Source organism: Aythya ferina, assembly GCF_964211825.1.
Source record: "Aythya ferina genome assembly, chromosome: 17".
NCBI classification, from domain to species: domain Eukaryota; kingdom Metazoa; phylum Chordata; class Aves; order Anseriformes; family Anatidae; genus Aythya; species Aythya ferina.
In genome coordinates this window covers 11,884,792-11,892,832 of record NC_140316.1, presented here as the reverse complement: position 1 = coordinate 11,892,832, position 8,041 = coordinate 11,884,792, and the positions used below count along the sequence as shown (strand labels likewise).

At 60.6% G+C, this 8,041-nt stretch overlaps 2 protein-coding genes across 2 annotated transcripts in view; one reads left to right on the top strand and one right to left on the bottom strand.

The window, feature by feature from the left end:
* Positions 1–1,830: 1,830 nt before the first annotated feature.
* Positions 1,831–6,689, top strand: P2RX2 (purinergic receptor P2X 2). The gene is made up of 12 exons (XM_084491724.1): positions 1,831–1,962; positions 2,312–2,447; positions 3,260–3,331; positions 3,618–3,693; positions 3,798–3,891; positions 4,091–4,171; positions 4,626–4,764; positions 5,285–5,415; positions 5,501–5,591; positions 5,933–5,998; positions 6,070–6,147; positions 6,275–6,689. Exons 1-12 carry the CDS (start codon positions 1,835–1,837, stop codon positions 6,281–6,283), a joined length of 1,101 nt encoding a protein of 366 aa, XP_084347850.1. The 5' UTR covers positions 1,831–1,834; the 3' UTR covers positions 6,284–6,689.
* An 814-nt stretch (positions 6,690–7,503) lies between these two features.
* The window catches only part of POLE (DNA polymerase epsilon, catalytic subunit), a gene marked incomplete at its 5' end in the record, with an annotated part of 28,171 nt that continues 27,633 nt past the window's right edge, over positions 7,504–8,041 (bottom strand). Inside the window, one exon of the mRNA XM_084539241.1 lies at positions 7,504–7,883. Within this exon, the coding sequence (XP_084395367.1) occupies positions 7,770–7,883 (114 nt within the window). The 3' untranslated portion in view covers positions 7,504–7,769. The remainder of the gene's footprint in view (positions 7,884–8,041) is intronic.

The following is an 8,041-nucleotide window of genomic DNA, read 5'->3' as shown; positions in this document are numbered from 1 at the left end:
CTACTGATAAAGCCAGTTCCCACGGTTTTGGCTATGGGAGAAGGCAAATTCAATCAGCCTTGAGATTTCTCCTTCCTGGCCTGCAGGAGGTTAGCCTGCTGTACCCAAGCCCAGGGTTTTTCCTGCCTCTGTCTGATGGAGGTGGCTGCTGCAGTTCCCTCATTGAGTTCTCCTTGACTGCTAATTAGGTCTGGAGATCAGTGGTGACCCCCTCAGCCTGGACTCATGCCTTTCTGGCACCCAGCCCTGCAGGATGCTTGACCCACAGTGCTCATGCAGACAGGGAGAAGAGCGGTCAGGCGATCTAGGAACAGGATTCAACAAGAAGAGAGGACAGGCTGCACCTGGCAATCCTCTGCCATCAGCCAACGCCAAGCTGGTGGCTCAGCCCCACCACATAGACAAAAGAAAAGGCACTGCAGATATTTACCAGTGGCAGGATCAGGCTGGCAGAGTCCAAGGGTGTTAAAGGGTGTCAAAGGTAACATAAGGGCAGCAACACAGAGCAGTAAGTCTTGTCGTGAGCCCTGGAGCCCAGGGATGAGGTGACTGTGTTGACACAAGGGGTTGAACAAAGGGGATTGGGCTTGGGAGCCATCTGAAGGTGGTGTTCCATGGCCTTCATCAGGGTGGTGACTCTACTAAGGTGTCATGAGGGTGAACCTGGCCTAGGAAAGCACTGTGTTAATTAGCAAATCCATCCAAACTGCTATTGAAGGAAGAAAGGATCCTGAAGAAAGAATAAATGCAGGTCAGATGATGACTTGTTTATATCTCAGATAGTCACAGCACCTCCAAGAGCCTTTCCAAGCAAGCAGTGCTGTGTACAAGGTAGAAGCCCCCCCCCAGATTACACAATAAATCAAAGTCCCTGAGCGTCTGCTGCAACTTTGGCACAGGAAAGGGAGCCAGAGGGACCAGGGACAGAGCTGGTGTCTTGGTCCTGTCACAGCAGCAGAACATAGGGTAGATGGGGCTCTCCTTCCACTGATATTGGTGGAAGAGCTGAAGACTTGATGGCCTTCAGAGAACAGGAAAATCCATTCTCAGCATGGGAGACCGCCTCAAATCTCCCTGTCCAGAGCCAGCAGCTGTGTCCATAAGAAACAGGAGGTGGGGTTGTTCAAGGAGGTAACGTTGTCATTGCCTTCTCCCAGTGCTTTGGAGCACCCACTGGTCTCATGCACAGCCTGGGAAGGGTTTTATTTTTTTTGTTTGCTTTTTTGTTTTGTTTTTCCCCACATCTGCCAAGTCTGCTCTTTGTGCCATCCTCAGAAAGTCCTGAGATAGCTCCAGGGCAAGGGAGGAAAGGGGTCCAGCAGTTCGGGTGTCCCTTGGTGGGTGTGACAGCCCCCTCCCCTGGGGCCGGCAGATCTTGCTCACCAGCTCACAGTTTTTTTCTCTGGGCCCCTTGCCAGGCTCCTCTGGGTCATTTCGGGTGAGCGACACCCTGCCTCTCCCAAAACTGCAAAACGGGCACCCGCTTCCAGCCCCTTCCCGACCGCAACCTGACGCTCCGCTGCTGCCTTCACCAGCACGAACCATCCTGCGGGGAGCGACAACCGCTGCAGGGGTGGGGGTCCCTACTACCGAGCCCCCCCGAGCAGACTTATCCGGGCCCGCAGGGGTCGCTGCCGTGCCGAGCCGAGCCGTGCCGAGCCGTGCGGTGCCGAGCGGTGCTGAGCCGTGCGGTGCCGACCCGTGCGGTGCCGAGCCGGGCGGTGCCGTGCCAAGCCGTGCAGTGCCAAGCCGTGCAGAGCCGTGCTGAGCCGTGCCGAGCCGTGCCAAGCCGTGCTGAGCCCTGCCGAGCCGTGCCGAGCCGATCTCAGCGTCCATGGGCGTGCAGGGCTGCCTGCGGGCGGTGAGCAGCTACTCCAGCCCGCAGGTGGTGGTGGTGCGGAACGGGCACCTTGGCACCGCGTACCGGGCGCTGCAGCTCCTGGTCCTGCTCTACTTCACCGGGTGAGTGCGGGCTGGGACCCTCTGCTCCGCCGGTACCGACAGTGCTGATGCCTGTGCCCTTTCCCCTGCCCTTTCCTCTGCTTTCCCTTCCCTGTGGGCACATCCCAGACCCCTCTGCCTTGCTCTTGGGGCCAAGCTTCTGGCTGGTATCCCCCCCATGGGTTGTCCAAGGGGTGGTGCAGGCAGGCTCTGAACCCCTCGTGCCCTGTGCTGCGCAGTGAGGTGTGTGGGTGCTGAGCACACCCACTGCACTCCTCGGGTCAACAGCTCTCAGCGTGCTCTCGGGGTCCTGGGGCCAAGGAGGAGGGCACCGTTGGAAGCTCCTTTTCCCATCCTTCCTTCCCCGCAGGTATGTGTTCATCATTCAGAAGGGCTACCAGGAGAGGGAAACGGGCCCAGAGAGCTCCGTCATCACCAAGGTCAAGGGTGTGACACAGTCACCAAGCAAGGTCTGGGATGTTGGGGAGTACGTGTCCCCTCCTGAGGTGAGGCTCTGACCCCCCATTCTGGCCCTCTTATCCCCATCCTCTTCCCTTTGTCGCTCTGGGGTGGCTGCAAGGAGCTGTGCCTGGGCAGCACCTTGCAGTGGGGGAGCATCTCTCTGGGGAAGGCTCTTCCCAGTGTTTTCGGTGGGTGCCATGAGCCGGGGAATGAGTGTTCAATCATGCTGAGGGGTTTTGGAAATTGCTTGGTTGAGCTGTGGAAAAGCCTTGTTTGGCACTGGGCACTGCTGGTCTGGACAACGCTTGAGCCACTCACCCTGTGTCACCTGACTGGGATGGAAGAGATGTCCCATTGCCACTCTCTGGGATCCTTCTACAGGCACAGAAGGTCTGTCCCAGAGCTGAGTACACAGATCTGTGCATGGGTGAGCACCCACAGCATGGCAATAGTGAGACCACAAGCTAGCCCACTTTGTCCAGTGCGAGGACCGTGAGAGGTGTAAGTAAACTCGAGCGAACCTGTCAGAGCTGGTGGCAGTCAGGGAGGGCTGGTGGCAGGGCCTGATGCTGTGTTTTTTGCTGCTCCAGCTGCTCTTATCAGTGTTTTGCAGTTTCTGAGGGGTGGAGGGTGGCTCAAGCCCATCAGTTGCAGGTCCCAGCAGGACTCCCTGGCACAGTGCCTCCAGTGTCACACTGTGTGGATGCAGTGTGAGCCCACGTGCCCCTACCCAGTGTGTTCTCTGTGTGCACACGTGTGTGTGTGACCGTGTGTGTGTAAATACACTTGTACCTCTCCACGTGTTCACGGCTGTGCTGTCCTGTGACTGGTATCCCACCTTCTGGCTGCTTTGCAGGGTGGGAGCACCTTCAGCATCCTCACGCGGGTGGACGTCAGCCCTGCCCAGGCCATGGAGACCTGTCCTGAGGTGAGGACAGGGGCAGGGGACTGGGGAGTAGCAGTCACGGGGCCAGGGGAGAGCAGCAGGGGCTGCCCATGGGGACCCAGCACGCAGGTGGCTGTAGTGCTGGTCACCACAGCTCTCCTCTGCCGCTGCCCTTCCCAGCAGGAATCCTGTGGCTTTCCCTGGCCTGGGGGCAGCACAGAGGCTGTGACACCACAGGGGGAGGCGAAAAGAGACTGAGTAGCACTTGTCAGGGGAGGGGGAGGACCAGTGAGCACAGCTCCCAACAAAACTCCCCGTCCTGCTGCAGGGCCGAGCGGTCGCCAACGCCACGTGCAGCTCCGACCAGGACTGCGTCCCCAGGGACACGGACACGTCTGGCCATGGTGAGTCAGGAGGGATGTGTGGGCAGAGCAGCCTGCCCAGCCACCCTGCTGCCGGCAGGACCCTGCCTGCTGGGATTTGCAGCGCCAGGCACCTGTCCCCGCAGGGCAGAGGACGGGGCGCTGTGTGCCCCAGGCTGGTGGCACCGGGAAGAGCTGCGAGGTCCTGGCTTGGTGCCCGGTGGATGGAGGCAGCATCAGGTACCGGTGCTGGGGTTGGGCCCTGGTGGGGAATGACAGGCTGCCAGAAGGTCAGAGCAGGCTCTGGAGTGCTGGCATCTCCCACGTCCTGCAGGATGCAAGGGGATGCTCCGGGTGTGGCCTCCTTGGTGCTGCTCCAGGGGCTTGGGGCAGGGTGGGGATGCCTGTGGGCAGCTGTGCTCACTCCTCTTCCTCGCAGTGAGTCCCTGGCGGAGATGGCATCACAATTCACCGTCCTCATCAAGAACAACATCCACTTCCCCCGCTTTGGCTTCTCCAAGTGAGTGTCTGTGGGTGTGAGGGACGCAGCCTGGGTGCCCTGCTGCTGGCCTCAGCTGTCCCTGCTGTCCCTGCCTTGCTGGTGGCTGGGTGTGCAGTGTGGTGGGGACAGGGTGGACCCCCTCACACCGTACACATATGCACATGGGGAGCACAGGCAGGGCAAGGCCAGCTCCCATCGCTGCTCCCTTCCTGAAAATGGGCAGTGGGGACACTTCCCCTGGGAACTGTGCAGCGGGGAGCGGGAGATGCAACGCGAGGAGTGCAGAAATGTGGGGTCAGCACAAGGTGGGTCTAAGGGATGGAGATGCAGGAGGGTGGCCCTGGTGTCCTTAGCTGGAGAGATGCTGCTTCTTCACAGGGGATTCCCGTTCCCAGCTTACCGAGTGATGGGGTCCCGTTCGGACCCAGTGTGTCCCCTCTCACACACAGGTCTCTGGCTTGGTCTCCCCCAGGGGCAACATCCAGGCAGCTGAGAGCGGCTACCTGAAGAGCTGCATGTTCAACACCACCTCTGCCCTTTACTGCCCCATCTTCAAGCTGGGCTTCCTCGTGGAGCAGGCAGGCGAGGACTTCACGGAGCTGGCTGAGAAGGTGTTGTGTGCTGGGTGGCTGCAGGGCCCAGGGTCTCACGGGGTCTTGCCAGCGGGGCACAGGGCAGTTATTTCCTGGGGACCTGCTTGGGTGCTCTGTGTGTCACCACTCACTCCCTGATGCTGCAGTGATGTGGAGGTGGCCAGGAGTATGTCCTTGACCCCACTGCCTCAGAGCCTCAGGACTCAGCACTTCTAGCACCTCTAGACCTAGCCTAGGTTGTGTTCCTCCTAGAACAGGGTGGCACTTGAAGGCTTCAGGCAACATCCCTGCTACCTCCTCTTCCCTCATGGGAGCAGATAAATGTGGCCCAGGGGAGGAACCTGGTGCTGCTCCACCCTCCTTCCAGGATCTGCAGCCCTCATCCAGCCCCAGCATCCCCCCAGTCCTGTGGGTTTTGCCACTCCAGCTCTAGAGTTGGCCCCCCAGTGCCCAGCCCGCTCAGCTGGGAAGCTCTCTATTGGGATGCCGTGCCCACGGCGTGCTGGCACTGTGCAAGGTCTGCTGCTCCCTGCTGCAGGGTGGGGTGATCGGGGTGATCATTACCTGGAACTGCAACCTGGACCTGCCCGACGCCGAGTGCAACCCCCACTACTCCTTCCGCCGCCTCGACCCCAAAGGGGTTTCGGCTTCCCCAGGCTACAACTACAGGTGATGGCCCTGTCCCCACGGTGGCCCTGCAGCCTTCTCTGGCCCTGCCTTGCCCTCACTGGTATGTCCGTCGTCTCCCAAGCAGGTTTGCCAAGTACTACAGCTGGAATGGGACTCGCTCGCGGGTGTTGATCAAGGCCTATGGGATCCGTGTGGATGTGATTGTGCATGGCCAGGTGAGACAGTTCGGGGGTGTGTGTCTGTGTGTCCCCCACTTTGGGAGTGGGGGCATGCATGTGTGCCACCTCTGCTTTGTGCTGCTGTGGCTGTTCTAGCAAAGCAGCTCTGCCTGCTGCTGCAGGAGGACAGGGATCCCAGATACCCCAAATGGAAGCCCTGGGCTCTGTCTTGGCTTGGTGGAAGGGGCAGCTGCAGTGCCTCTGTGCATGTGATGTCCTGCAAGTGCAAGCCTGGTGGTACCACGCAGGCATTAGGGCTGGGGAGGGTGGAATCAGCTCAGCCCAGTCCTGCTATGGGGGCACTGGTGGGGACAGCTGACCCCATCCCTCTCTGTCAGGCAGGAAAGTTCAGCCTGATCCCCACCATCATCACCCTAGCCACGGCGCTCACCTCGGTGGGACTGGTGAGTATGGGTGCTGGGGGGGTTCCACCTAGCCACCCGTGCCGGCCCTGACCTCCCCGCCTGCCTTGCAGGGCTCCTTCGTCTGTGACTGGATCCTGCTGTGCTGCATGGACAAGGAGCAGCGGTACAGCAGCAGGAAATTCGAGCAGGTAGCACCTGGCTGCGGGTATAATTGAGGATTTTCCTCTGCAGGGGTCCCGTCCCTGGGGTACCCCATCGGCAGAGCAGCCCATGATGCATTCCCGACCACCCGCCCCTCCTCTGGTCCCACTGCAGGTAGGATAACTCGTGCTCAGCTCGACACCATCCAGCCCCCCCTCAGCTCTCAGCGACTTGCTTGCCCGTGTGGAGCTGCACCCCTGGATGGGTGGCACGTGCCCTACAGCCCCCATGAGCCACGAGCCCACCGGCATGTGATGGTTGTGACCACCAGCAGGACCCAGCAGTGCTGCTGCAGCTCGGAGTCACACCCGGGGCTGCTCACTGCAGGCAAATCCTGGCTTGGGGGCACTCCCAGGGCTGGGCACAGCTTAATCTGGGGTGTCCAGGGGGGCTCCAGCTGCTGCCCTTCCCAGCCCCTGCCTGCGGGCACTCTCAGACCCATCCTAGCCCCCGTTTCCCTCTTGGGAAGGCCTGCGTGTGCTCTGAGCCCCACAAAGCTGCTGCTGCTGCGCCACGGAGGGGGGGAGCCTTGCCCTGGGGTAGCAGCCCAATAAAACACCGCTGCTCAGCATCCGTGCCTGGGGCTCCATGCGGCGGTGGGCCCTGGGGAGACGTCGGTGTCACAGTTCTGTGCGGGAAGAGGCAGGGACAGGGTCGTCCCCCCCCCCTTCCCAGGCCCTGGAGCACAAACCCCAAGTGCTGCTGGCCTGAGCCCAAAGACAATCTGCAGCAGGCGCCTGGCGGTAACCAGCTGGGGCATTTCTGAGCATAATTCTGATGTTTTTCTGCTCTCATATTACAGCACATCCTCCCCCAGCAGCTCAGCTGGGCTCAGGAGGGTCGGGGGGGGGGAGGGAAGGAAGGGCTGTAGTGGGCAGAGTCCCAGGGCTGAGGGACTCAAGGTCGCTTTGCTTGGCTGGGTGCCCTGCTCTGAGGGGGAGCTGGCCTTGTGCACACCCCCAGCAGTGCTGCTGCAAGAGGGCACCTGCAATTCCACCTTGCCCTTGTCAGAAGCAGGACGAGGCCCCCCGGGACAGCAGCAGCACAGAGGCTGAGCCCAGGCACTGCCTGGCCTTGGCTGCAGCCATCCGGGACTCAGTTACCAGAAGCAGAGGCTGAGCCAGACAGTAACTTGATTGCACAGGGCAGCAATCACATTAGGGAGGGGTGTGTGTGCTGCCCCTCGAGGCCAGCTCATCTTCACTGCTTCTAGCACCAAAAGGAAGAGAGAGGGGGCACAGCTATCCTCTTGCAGCCGGGGATGTGCTGCCAGGCTGGGGCAGGCAGGGTTCAAAAGGGGACAGATCCTTGCAAGGAGACATCCCCAGCTCCCACCGCACAGCAACCAGACAAATAAAACTATTTATTTATACAAATTCCACATTAAAAAGAGGTACAGCCTTGCCTACAGCACCTAGAGCATGGGCAAATGGTCCCCATGGAGCACAGCTCCTGCCCCGTGTGCTGGGCTGGTGCAGGACAGCCTGGCCCCTCTCCGTGCCTGCTGCTTTTGCCCTCCAGCACAGCAGGAGGGGCACGCAGCTCCCCGGGGCTGGCGTAGTGCACAGCTGAACCCTAACCAACAGCAGAGATGGGATGAGCCCTGCTTTCACTGCTGGAGCTGGGGGTTTGTACGCAGCAGCCACTCGATGGTTTCCAGGAGATAGGCCATGCTGTAGTGCCGAGCGATGTTCTGGAAGATGGTGATGTGCTCCATGAAGACCTGCAGGAAAAGGAAGCAGGGAGGGAAGGGGGCTGCCTAAAACTGCCCACCCAGCAGCCAAGCAGGTAGAGGAAAGGCAGAAGAGAAGCTAGGTGGGCCCAGGGGGTGGACAACCACACAGGAAGGCCCAGGCACAGGTCTGGGCCAGGCAGCACACT

Excerpts from the sequence above, each read along its gene's own strand:
- P2RX2 (XM_084491724.1), top strand. The coding sequence starts at position 1,835 with ATGGGCGTGCAGGGCTGCCTGCGGGCGGTGAGCAGCTACTCCAGCCCG. Across the intron at positions 3,694-3,797 it reads CACGGACACGTCTGGCCATG|GGCAGAGGACGGGGCGCTGT; the intron begins GTGAGTCAGGAG and ends CTGTCCCCGCAG. Across the intron at positions 4,765-5,284 it reads TCACGGAGCTGGCTGAGAAG|GGTGGGGTGATCGGGGTGAT; the intron begins GTGTTGTGTGCT and ends TCCCTGCTGCAG.